The 12,753-nt window shown below is 35.2% G+C and overlaps 1 protein-coding gene across 2 annotated transcripts in view; it reads right to left on the bottom strand.

Annotated features, from left to right (window-relative positions):
- BTBD8 (BTB domain containing 8) overlaps positions 1 to 12,753 on the bottom strand; it is a 90,345-nt gene continuing 77,592 nt past the window's right edge. For both annotated transcript variants that reach the window (XM_060090116.1, XM_060090117.1), the window contains 6 exons: positions 12,489 to 12,550; positions 6,938 to 7,646; positions 6,582 to 6,669; positions 5,975 to 6,114; positions 2,328 to 4,658; positions 1 to 1,053 (listed from right to left, as the gene is read on the bottom strand). In XM_060090116.1, the coding sequence (XP_059946099.1) occupies positions 584 to 1,053; positions 2,328 to 4,658; positions 5,975 to 6,114; positions 6,582 to 6,669; positions 6,938 to 7,646; positions 12,489 to 12,550 (3,800 nt within the window). In that variant the 3' untranslated portion in view covers positions 1 to 583. The remainder of the gene's footprint in view (positions 1,054 to 2,327; positions 4,659 to 5,974; positions 6,115 to 6,581; positions 6,670 to 6,937; positions 7,647 to 12,488; positions 12,551 to 12,753) is intronic.

Below are 12,753 nucleotides of genomic sequence, written 5' to 3'. Positions count from 1 at the left end.
CCATATGCAGAGCAAAAAGTAAAGGGACTGTTCTACTTGTGCATTCACATTTTAAATTATTGAATGATAAACAAGTAAATGAATGATCAGTTAGGAAAGGAAAACTAAAGCAAGGGTTTCCTTACAAGTCTTCTAATTTCTCTAATAATTATAGAAAACATGCTCAAGATTTTTAGAAAAACACTTTTTTCTACATGTGATATCATATTAATAAACTATGTTTACTTCAGTAAATTGGAAAGACTTCCTCAATATTAAGGATAGTCTAATAGGCTAATGCAATTATCATTTGGATATAATATAAGCATCAGAAAAATAAGGGGGTGGCATAGTTTAACATTTTCCAAAGTGTTAACACTCTTTTTTTTTTTTTTTGCGGTACGCAGGCCTCTCACTGTTGCGGCCTCTCCCGTTGTGGAGCACAGGCTCCGGACGCGCAGGCTCAGCGGCCATGGCTCACGGGCCCGGCCGCTCCGCGGCATGTGGGATCTTCCCGGACCGGGGCACGAACCCGTGTCCCCAGCATCGGCAGGCGGACTCTCAACCACTGTGCCACCAGGAAAGCCCCAAAGTGTTAATACTCTTAATGCTGAGTTTCTAGTTCCAGAATTGTCCATTCCCCTTGGGGTGAACAATCCTCAGAGGAAAAACTAGCCACGGTGATGCTTGCTGAGGAATCATCGAATGGAGATGTTAGTTCACTCCATCTGTTTAAAGTGTCAACATGTGCTTTACCCTGAGGTTTTGAGCTGTCTCGTGCTAAAAGTAGTGTCTGATTGATTAGATACTGTGCTAAATTTAAGTCTTCAGGAATAGAATTTGTAATATTTAAGTTTGAATCCTCTTCAGAGAGCAGTTGCTTTAATAGCGTCCAATCTTGTTTTGCAAAGTGTTGCTCATCTTCAAAATCCATGTCTGTAACATGTGTTTCTGATTCCATTTTCTGCTCAAGTGCTTCTGTTACATCCATCTCATATATTGGAGAGAGGGTTTTTGAAGGCCGATGGTCATACATGTAGATTTGTGCCACTGTGTCACAATCATCTATGTCTCCTGAAATAATTCATAATACTACACAATGTAAAAACTGCACATGTTGGTACCCCTCAGAGTTCTGTAGAGCAATATTAACACAATATAACAGTTATTGTCCAAAAAAAAACAGAGAATGGGAAAAATAACATTTATACAAAATTGACAAGATTTCTGAGGCATTTCTTTTTCTATGTTTGAAAAAAACCCCTCAAAGGTAATGTTTAGCAGCAAAATCAATTTTAACAATAATTCTCCAGTTTAATTTGAAAACTTGTGATACAGAAAACAAAAATTATTTAAACATAAACAGAACGCGCACATGTATCTAATTCACTACAATAGAAACTTAAAGAGAAAATAAGAGGCCGTTATTTGATGGTGACTTTTAAGGTAAGTCAGTTTCAAAGGGAGAATAAATACATTTTATCTAAAGACTTATATATTGTACATGCAAAGGAGGATGCAAGCAAGGACAAAAAAAAGTACAACTTTAAAGAGTTCCCTATTCTTGTGATTTTGCTGAACAGGGACTACTGGTAAGTATTTTTCTTAGTTCTGGTATACAGTAGCTACTCAGTCAGCCACTATTGCATATTTTAAATGTGGGTCATGGTTCAAATTACTATAATAAGGAAGACAAACACACAAAACAATTAGACAGGAAACCATCTATACATATGAAATAAGCCTGGGATTTTTTCACATATTATCATTGCTTCTAAATATAATCTCTTTTAGGAAATTTATCTTTTTACTTGAAAATTTTAGAATAGAATTATAGTGATCCTGAAAGTCTTAATCTCTGTAAAATGTATATAAATTTTAATAATTAATCTAGTTAAAATAGTTCAGTGCTTTTAGTTACATATTACTATACTTATTGCACAGCCCTCTTAGATATATATTAGCATAGTTCATAAATCATATCCAATGTATAATAAAATTTCTAATAGTCAATATTCCTATGTTAAATTAGACATAAGTAACTAAATAATAGCAAACTAAGTTTTTCTCTTTATTCTTTCATGTAAAATCTCTTAGTAGGTTAGCTCTAATAAACCACCAAAATTTTTACTAGATATTTATTTTTCACTAAGATTTTAAGTGAACAATAAAGAGTAACTAGCTATATTCATTCTATTAAGAAATTTCAGTTTTCATTTAAAATTTGAATCTGTTGCTTAAGTAATTATTCTATCTAACTTAAATGTAACATTCAGGGCTACCTACAACTTTAAAATTCTATAAACTCATTTTCTTATGGATTTAGCATTTCTATATCTGGACATTACCTGCAGATAAAGCAATATTAGCTTTCTCGGTAGCTGTAGAATGGCTCTCTTTCACTTGACCTTCTGGAGGCAGAACTTGACTCCAATAAGAGTCCAGAGATTTTGTAGAGCTGTTCTTTGGTATGTCAGAATTGGGGTCTCTTTGATGAAGTTCCAAATGACATGGTCTTTCTTGAGATTTTATATCACTATCTGAAAGTTTGCTGTGTGCCTGAAAGTCATTAACCACATTGCTTCCACTGTTTACTTTTTTATCTTCTGGAGGAAGCTGTCTGCCTCCTCTGGACAGGACATCTGTTGTGCTCTTTTTTTCTGTGGCTGAAGCACTCTGTTTATCTTTTCTTGAAAAGTCAATGCTACTAAGACCCAAGGGAGAGCTTTTGTTTTTATAGACACTCTTGCCTTTCTCTTGTCTACATTCTAAAATACTGCCTTTACTTCTTTGTGAGTATCTGGAGTAGCAGACCCTTCCGTGATGTTCATGAGAAAGGCCATCAAAAACATCAGAAGGTGAAGGAGAATCTACAGAAGGCTGAAAGGGAGCATGGACTTCCCCTTCATCAGATCCTAGTTCTTCACATTCATCTACCGAAAGTAAAACTGACCTTTTAAAATTTTTGGTTGCACGAAACTCGTGACTTTCATTTTCAGTTGCATCTTCAAAAGCTAAATTAATTATTCCCTGAAACTGCTGAAGAGCTCGGTTAGATGTAGAGAAATTTTCTGCAACATTTTCAGCTTCAGACCTTTCATCTTCTGTTTCATCTGCTGAGGAAGAAACCTGATCTACTTCCTGAGCAAACTGCATACTGCCTCGTGGAATATTTTCTTTTTCCCTAGAGTGGGCTCTTGTAGATCGAGACCAAATTTCTGGCCTTTTCCTAGGAATCTCATCATCACTTGTCGAATTAACTTGGAAAAGATCATTACTACTTTGCTTTTTCATTTTCACTTCAATTCTTAAGTTACTATCATATATTTTTAATTCTTCAGGAGTACTGGTGTCACTGCTACTTCTTCCAAGAAAATCATGGCACAGCATAGTGCCACATTTAGAAATACCCCTGTCATTTGACCCATCATCATCCTGAGACCCTCCAGCATCGTAGTCTTCAGATCTAGGCTTTATGTCATCAGAGGATGTTGTAGCACTGCCACTGTCAGATTCAGGACTCTCTCTCTGATGCAGAACACTGGTACTCAAATTCCAGTGACTCATGAATGGAGCTTCTGGAGTTCCATGGCTCTCTGGAGTTTCTGTTGTTTCCATATCTTTAGGAGAATTTTTCCCTGGTATTTGTTCCAAAAAACACTTGGAGGAAGTATTTGAGTCTACTGTACCATGTTTGTCTCCATTCATGGCAGAGTCATCAGAAAGCTGATTGGGAATTGTCTGTTCTTCTACATGAATTCTAGATTTTCTGTCATCTTGACCAGAATTTAAGGTACCATTTGTCTGTTCAGGAACACAAGGTAAAACATCTTTCACACATTTAATGTTTAATTTTTTGTTTGTATCTTTTCTTCCTGCTTGCTTCTCCCTATCTGACACTGAATGGACTTGCTCTACATTTGTTGAGTCTAGGTCACAAACTGGATTAGAGTTCAAAGAGTTTTCATTCGGATTTGAAATCATGGATTTTAGAGCAGTGGTGCTATAAAATTTTGGATCTACATTATCACTCTCATCAGAATGACAATGTATTTTAGTTGTGTTGCATTGATCTGTTTTTTTGTGACCAGAAAAAGTTGTTTCACTTTTATCTGAACAAATCTGTTTTGATTCCAGTTCATGTTTTATTAATTTATCCAGATTTGAAATATTTTGACATTCTAACACCAACTTTTCTTTTTCTTGATTGTTTAATGGCTTTTGTGGGTCAAGTATGCATGGTGACTGAAATGCTTCTGTATCACTGATTTTGGCTATGAGATTAATTAGAGGTTCATGAGGCTTCTGTTCAGAAACATTGCCTTTGTTATTATTATCACATACATCACGAAGCACACTTTTTTGGACAACAGATGGTTCACTTTTTAAAGGTCTCAGAGAAGAAGGCTGAGTCTTCAATATAACCTGTCCAGGAAGTGTTTTCTGTTTTGAATCTTTATTATTCAAAGTTTCACCTTTTTTAGATTGATTTAGGTTTTTAGGCACTGCTACTATTTTTGCACTAATCTTAGGCAATGTTGTTTGTCCTTGCTTGACAATTTTTCTCTTAGGTGTTTGTTTATCTGTAGTTACACCGTGGTCCAGTTTTGTCACATTTTCATCAGACTGCCTTGAAGACACTGAAGATTTTACTGAATCTGGTGACTCTCCTTGGGATCCTAAGTAAAGAAAATTCAAAAATATACCTTCCAGTTTGTGAGTGAAATTCAATATTTGTTTTTAAATCCCTTTAGAAGAAATAAAATAGATAACAATGAAATGGCAACATAATGATCAAATGGACAATTACAAATTAGGCGTTAGTGATGTGATAAAACAAATTTATTACAAATATAGAGGAAGTATTCCAGCATCTTAAGTAAAATGATTAAAATAGGATCTCTCCTCCTCAAGTAAACAGCATTGATCCTTATGCCAGAATTGGATTTGCATAAATATATGGGGGTAGAAAAATCTGATTTTCTTATGCCAAAAGAGCAGTAAGGGTCTTTCTTCCCTTTGAAGTTCTAGGGGGAAAAACAGACTGTTCCACATAGCTGAAAAGCAGAATCAAGCTAAAACACAAAATAGAAATGTTGAAATTGTTGCAATTTTTTTCCTCAAACAGTAACAAAGCTAATTTATTTCTCATAACCAGATCACTATTATTGTAGCTCATTAGGGTTAACAACTTAGATCTGCAGTTGAAACTAAAGCTGGTAACTGGAAAGAAAGAGGATTAATTTTGGGAATTCATTTGTTTATAATGGTTAAAGTCCTAGAGATGATATTTTGAGCATTTAAATCTGTCAAACAGAATTATCAAATCTTTTAAAATGTTTAATTTTTAGCTGTCACTAGAACATGAATAACTTTTCTCTGGCTTACTTTTAAATTTACTTTCAGTATTAATTCATTACCTACCTCAAAATTGGTTTTAGTATTTTACAAACTGCTCTTACATATGTGAATGCTTAATGCATAAAGCAAATTAATTTTTAAAATCAGTTATTATATTAGCAAATTATGCAATCTGATCAGTATTCTTCTCTTTCTTAGAATATGGAAAAACAACAGGCATCGCACAGAGTCCAGAGGGAAAATTCTTCCTCCCTACGTATTACAGCTTTCTAGATTGTACCATTACTTTTTAAAGAGCTCTTTAGTGTTGGTTTTGCAGATGGAATTCTTATAATTATCAATGAAACTTTGAAGAAGCACAGGTATAATATACAGAAGGACCAGAAATGCAGATAACCTAGTGACTCCCTTAATTATTTTTTTCACAAAAGAAAATAAAAATTAAACTCACACCCAAAATACCAAAATACTTGTCTGAAAAGTGGAAGAATAAAATCTCATCTCTAAAATATGAAATGAATGTAAAATGAGTGAAACCACGTTATACTTTACTTATTTGCGGCTAAAGTTCCAGAATCAGGGTTCTGCTTATTCAATTTAAACAAGGAAGTAATACCTGGGATTTCAACTTTACCTTGAGTTTTAGCAAGATTAACTGTGGCATTCTTTGTTCTGTGCTGAGCTGTAGCGCATCCACTGCCATTTCCTCTTTTCTTTAAAATTGCCTGTGGTACTGGATCACTGTATCCTTTGCTGGTGACCTTCTTTAGCACACTAAGGAAAATTATTTGCATTCAGTATTAAACTGAGATTCCAAAACCTAATTTTTTAAAAGACCCATACATGAAATATATTTTTTCACAACACTGTAAATCAACTATACTTCAATTAAAAAAAAAACAAAAAAAATGAAAAATACTTTTTCTCAAAGAAATAAAAAATATATCTCTTTTCTGAAAATAGAAAAAACCATAGGTTCTTAAGTGTTTAAGTTTATAAAACTGTATATCAACTATGGTAAAGCAATGTATAATAAGGTGCCACAAGTATAAATTATTCTTCTATCATTTTGTATCAATCATCATTTTGCATAATAAATAAGAAAAGTTTTAAAATATCATTATGTAAATACACTAAATTTTCTAACAAAGGAAAGATATTTTAACAATATTTAGCTAGAAGTTATTATATAATTAACTTCCAGAGAAAGCTAATGTCTAGGTAAAACAATGAATGCTTACCTGTTATTTATATTAGTTTCTTGTTTATGAATGCTTTTTTTATTGGAAGTTCCATTGGTAACTTTTGAAACAGGTCGAGATTTTACTGCTATAAATTAAGAAGAGTGAGCCATGAGATTGAGGAATAAATATGTAATAAGTATGTATAAATTCATTGGTCATACACTATATACAAAATTAAATGTTACGGTGAGAAAAACTGTTTTCTCTCAGTTTGCATGAATATATGTTACTAAAATCTTTTTGCATTTGAAACTAAATAAAAGTCCAAACATAGGTTCATTTTTTTCTAGGAACTTTAACTGTTCCTAAAAAGCTCCTCAAGAGCTATTAAAAATTAGAGTGTTAAAACCCACCTACAGTGGAAGCTTTGATACTTTCTACACTGTTTTTCACAGTCTGTCCTGGAGAGTCACAAAGGGAAAGTTTATGACTAGAAGGCTTCTCTTTTATTGACCCATTTTCTTTTGGTTCATCCAGACAGTCAGTGGAAGTCAGTAATTCCATACTTGAATTTGTAGATCTGCTGGAGGGCCCTGAAATCCCGAGGCATGGAGAATCTTTGCCTGTCACTTTCTTCGAAGGCTTTGCTTTGGCATGCACGTTTAAATTCTCAGTGAGTACCTTGGGTCTGGCACCTGTAATTTGACCTTCCTGATTTCTCACTCTTTTTCCATTTACTGAATTTTTCTGTCCATTTGCTGCTGCTGTTGCTGATCTTTCCACAACTTGTCTAGGTGACATGTTTCCTGACTTTGCATTATCACCGTTTTCTGTTTTGGGCTTTATTATAGGTTTGGGCTTTCCAGAAACATTTTTTCCCACAGTTTTTAATTCTTTTGTACTCTTGGATGCGGTTTTTGTACCATCCTTTTCCTTTAAATCATCATGCTTCAAAGTTTTATTTATAGAATTTCTATTAGTACTTGATGAATGTCCAGACGCTCCTAATCCATCAGATTTCATCTTTTGATTAGTAGAGGGATAACTCCAATACTCTTTCTTGTTACTTTCTCTCCAAGATTTGTTTTTTATAGCACCAGGGTCAGAAACTTGTCTCCTTTGCTACAAAGAAGAAAAAAATACTCTGTAACTTGATTGAAGTCTTGGACACATAATACTTTATGTTTCAATAGCTAGTTTTTCAAAGAGGAAAAAGCAGCAAAATTCAGATTATGATTTAGGGCCACTTAAAAGTTGAATGATCTGGGATCATTTGAATGTGTCTTTGATCACATTACCTTAATCAAGTCTGAAATAAAACATACAAAATTAACAGGAAATTCTACTTTAAAAGGCATACTATTTAACTTTATGAAGTTATGGTAGAGATGAATACTTAATGGTGCCAGGATGCCTTGGGTGAATGATAGCAATATCCTACATTTTTCGAGGGCCCACTCCCAGGTTCTGTGCTAAAATGCTTTTCATGTATCATCTCACTTAATCCTCACAACAATTCTATGAGATAGCTCCTGTTGTTATCTCCATTTCTTCAACAAGAAACTGGGGATTAAAGCAGGTATGTAATTTACCCAAGGCCACATGCTGATAAGGGATTGAACTAGGACTTGAGCTCAGGATTTACTGCTTTAAGAAGGTAATAATCTGTATGTTAATGATTTTCACCAAAAATTCTCTCTTCAATCCTATCCCAAATTCCAGAAATTTTATCACTAAATATTTAATCCTCTGGAGGCAAGGGCTGGGGGTGGGGGCGAGCCCCTGGGAAAGAACACTACACCTGAAAAGTTTTCTTTTTTTCTTTTTTTGGCTGTGCAGTGTGGCACGTGAGATCTTATTCCCTGACCAGGGATTGACCCCATGCCCCCTACATACATGCCCCCTACACGGAGTCTTAACCACTGGACCATCAGGGAAGTCCCTGAAAAGTTTGGTTTTTGAGAAAAAAAAAAAAAAACCCACAACATAGTAATACACTATTGGTTATCTGGAGAAAGGAAAAGGGGTCCTAAAAACAGGTGAAATAGATAAAAAGGGGAAAGTAGAAGGGTACTAAAGACAATGCACCTACTTTATCATTTTTCTTAGAACAACGTTGTATGGAAGGGAATAACAAAATTTTAAAAACTGGTAGGAATTAAATTTTAAAGAATAAAATTTTAAGAATATATTGCCATTTGTTATGTAAATACTCCCTCCCTTTCGGAAGCTGTATGAGACTGTAGAGGTATGAGGCAGAGCCTGTGTTGTCTTCATCTTTGTATCCCTTAGCACCATGCCCATCACATACGGGGTACTCAAGAACATGTGATGATGGCTATCAAACCTGAGCACATATTGATATACAGTTCAAGGTCTAGTTATTTGTAAATATGAAAGCTTCTAATTACATTTAAAATTTGTCTAAGATAAAAATAACATAAATATGTGTGTCTATATTCACACATACATATGTATATACATAAATAATAAATAATAAATAACCTAGTTAAGTTTAGTAAAAAGCAAGGTATAATAATAAAGGAATCATTAGATTCTTGTTCTAGCTTTGCTTTTAACTGAACAATAGAATATAGGATATTTAAGAAATCATTACTAATATCTCTGGGCCTCAGATTATTCATGTCTAGGGGTGGAGACTGATCCCATTCAGTGCTGTGTACTAGGATTCTCTGTAATACTTATAAAGTTCAAATAGGCTAGGTCCAAATAGGCTAGATCAAATCTTAGCTCAAAAAATAACATTTCTTGGGCTTCCCTGGTGGCGCAGTGGTTGAGAGTCTGCCTGCCGATGCAGGGGACACGGGTTTGTGCCCTGGTCCGGGAAGATCCCACATGCCACAGAGCAGCTGGGCCCGTGAGCCATGGCTGCTGAGCCTGCATGTCCGGAGCCTGTGCTCCGCAACGGGAGAGGCCACAACAGTGAAAGGCCCACATACTGCAAAAAAAAAAAAATTTCTCGATTTTTAATACCTAAAACCAGGAAGACTCTGATGTTAGACCTCTTTCCACCCTTAAAACTAGTCCTTCTTAATTCACTCTATCCTTGAATCTATCTACTTTAAAGCATCATGCTACGGGTGAGATCTATGTAGTATATGGGTTGCTCTACCCCTCTAGAAATTTCACATTAACATAGTATACCATGGTGAGGATTCAACGTATATGCATTTTTAGGCAATCTATGACTTACAACTAAAAAGTTTATGTATGTTTCTTATATACAACTGACCAGTTGGGAACGGTCACCACATGCTATTGACAAAGATAAAGAAAAAAGAGTAACACTCTAAAGCCCTCCTCTTGGGACTTCCCTGGTGGCACAGTGGTTAAGAATCTGCCTGCTAATGTAGGGGACACGGGTTTGATCCCTGGTCCGGTAAGATCCCACATGGCATGGAGCAACTAAGCCCGTGCACCACAGCTACTGAGCCTGTGCTCTAGAGCCCATAAGCCACAACTACTGAAGCCCGTGAGCCCTAGAGCCCACTAGCCACAGCTACTGAGCCCACGTGTTGCAACTACTGAAGCGTGTGCACCTAGAGCCCATGCTCTGAAACAAGAGAAGCCAACGCAATGAGAAGCCCGCACACCACAACAAACAGTAGCACCTGCTCACCGCAACTAGAGAAAGCCTGTGCGCAGCAACAAAGATCCAATGCAGACAAAAATAAAAAATAAAATAAAAAAATAAAGCGTTCCTCTTATACACACTTTCAGGTCTAGTACTATTCCTTTTTGTTGGTATTATTTTGTTTTACTTTTTATTATAGAAAAATTTAAACATAATCAAAGAAGACAGAACAGTATCATGAATCCCCACATACCTACTACCCAGTTTTAACAACTATCACCTCTTGGCCAATTCTGTTTCATATATAACTACCACCATTTTATTTTGAAGCAAATCGCAGACATTGTATAATTTTAATCTTAAGCATTTTGGTACCAGCACTGTTCTTAAACGTTTCTATATTATCTCATCAACTTTCTCCCACCTCCAAAAGATCTCATCTCATTTTGGAAGACACACTTATTCATACCACACTTATTGAGGACTTACTACATACTAGACAATTGCACATAAATTATCTCACTTAATTTTCACAATAATCCCGGCTAGGTTTTATTACTCCATTCTACAGATAAGCAAACTAATACTCACAGATGCCAAAGATAATAAAGTCAAGATCTGAACTCTTATGATTTTATGTCCAGCACCAATTTCAGTACAATGCTGCTGCCTTTCTGAGGAAAACATATTAGCCTGTTTCCTTCCCATTGTGGTTAACAGTATAAACCCTTGGACAACCTGAAAGTCAGGAACTGAGGAAGGGAAATGAGATTTTGTTCTGTTTTGCTGTAAGGCAAGCGAGGAGGAAAAGCCTGGTTGATAGCAGTTAGTAGATAGAACAGGGGAAAGAAAGGCAGGTAGGCTAAATCCTGTTGGCCTTAAAACACACACACACATACACACACAAAAACACATAGAGTGAAAGGGAACATAGTACATAGAAAAAATGTTCTAAGGTGCCATTTCCTAACATATGTTCTGTGGAACTGTACAACATGCTTAAAAGGGGTCAAGAGGGAGTCTAGTGGTGTTCCATGGTTATAAAATTTGAGGAAATCTTGGGGAAAACAAAATTCAAAAGTGTTCTTTACTGTAGTGTTTCTCAGAGCTTTTAGGTGCTGGTGTGCATCGTTAGTGTCTAAGAGGAGCTATGGTGTGTAGCAATTCTCAACCTTAGTTGATGCTAGATGTTCTTAGGTAGAACATATGATGGAGCTAGTATATTACGGAACACACTTAGAGAAATAGTCCTAGGAGGTTTAGTAGCAAAAAGCTCCAGCGTCTCACAGTTTCTCACCCAAGACATTTAGAGCTTGACCTCTGCCTCAAGCCATCAGAGCTCTTGGTTGTGGCTTGAAGTTGTGCGAGTGCCTATCTACTGGCTGATAAGGAAGATTCCCAATTCCACTCTGGCAAGGGCAATATATTCTTTGCATTCCAAACTGGAACTCTCAGTGTATGTCTCCATATCATTGTAATGAGTGTCTAGGTTAGTGTAATTTTATGCTTCAAATATATTATTAAGTGACCATTTGTAAGTTAGCTAGATTGGAACTCTAACCATCATTAATAACATTTTAGGGGAAGAAAAATGTATTTCATGTTATAATGAATATACCAACTAACGTGTGTTGTGTGTGTGTGTATGCGCGCTAAAAAACAAATAACATAAAATTTACCATCTTAACCATTTTTAAGTGGGCAGTACAGTCAGGTTGACTATATGCGCCTTGTTGTGCAACAGGTATCTAGAACGCCTCATCTTGCAAAACTGAAACTCTATCCCCATTGAACAATTATTCCCCTTTTCCTTATCTCCCCAGCCCCTGGCAGCCACCACTCTACTTAGTTTTTAAGAGTTTGACTATTTTTAGTTAACTCATATAAGTACACCAAGTAACTTTTAAAGTGAACACAACTGTACTCTTGGTATTAACTGCCTTTTTCACACCAAAAATATATTATGTGGATTAAAATCTTAGTATAGAGAAAACTGGGACAACTAAAATCTTCTTTTGTAAAAAGTAGGTTAATTAGAAAAACAGACATGGAACTAGATCTAGAATTCTAGACAATTTCTGATCTGGAATAGTTCCAACATGCTAGTTGCCAAAAAGGTTTTCAAGGAAATAAAAATGGTAGACAATATCTCACTTCCCATACCAGCTGGATATAAAAAGTGCATATCATTTAAAAATTTACAAAATGTTCACGTGATTAAAAATGAGACTCAAAATTATTTCCATCCAGAAACAGCTTTAGTTAATGAAAGAATAGATTTTTAAAAATTATTCTGAAATATAAAATGATAAAATTTAAATTACATGGTATCTTGTTTCATCTGGGCCTGTAAAATTGTAAAAGTTTACCTGAGAGCTGCTGAATATAGGCTTTTTGCCAAGTCTTCGGTCATCACCTTTGTCAAATGCAGCTGTAGGAAAAAAAAAGCAATTTAATTTTACAGGAAGCACTATTATTACTATAGAAGTAGAGGGAAAATAGTATATTAGCAGAAAAAGGTTACATTTTGATGGAAATAACTTTTAAAAAGTTGAAACCAATCTAGTACACATAAATAATTCCCTATTTTAGCATTTTTCTTAAAGAACTTCATTTTGAATCTTATTTTCTTGT

The sequence above is a fragment of the Mesoplodon densirostris genome, chromosome 2 (genome assembly GCF_025265405.1).
Source record: "Mesoplodon densirostris isolate mMesDen1 chromosome 2, mMesDen1 primary haplotype, whole genome shotgun sequence".
Taxonomy (NCBI): domain Eukaryota; kingdom Metazoa; phylum Chordata; class Mammalia; order Artiodactyla; family Ziphiidae; genus Mesoplodon; species Mesoplodon densirostris.
This window is presented reverse-complemented; position numbering and strand designations above follow the sequence as displayed.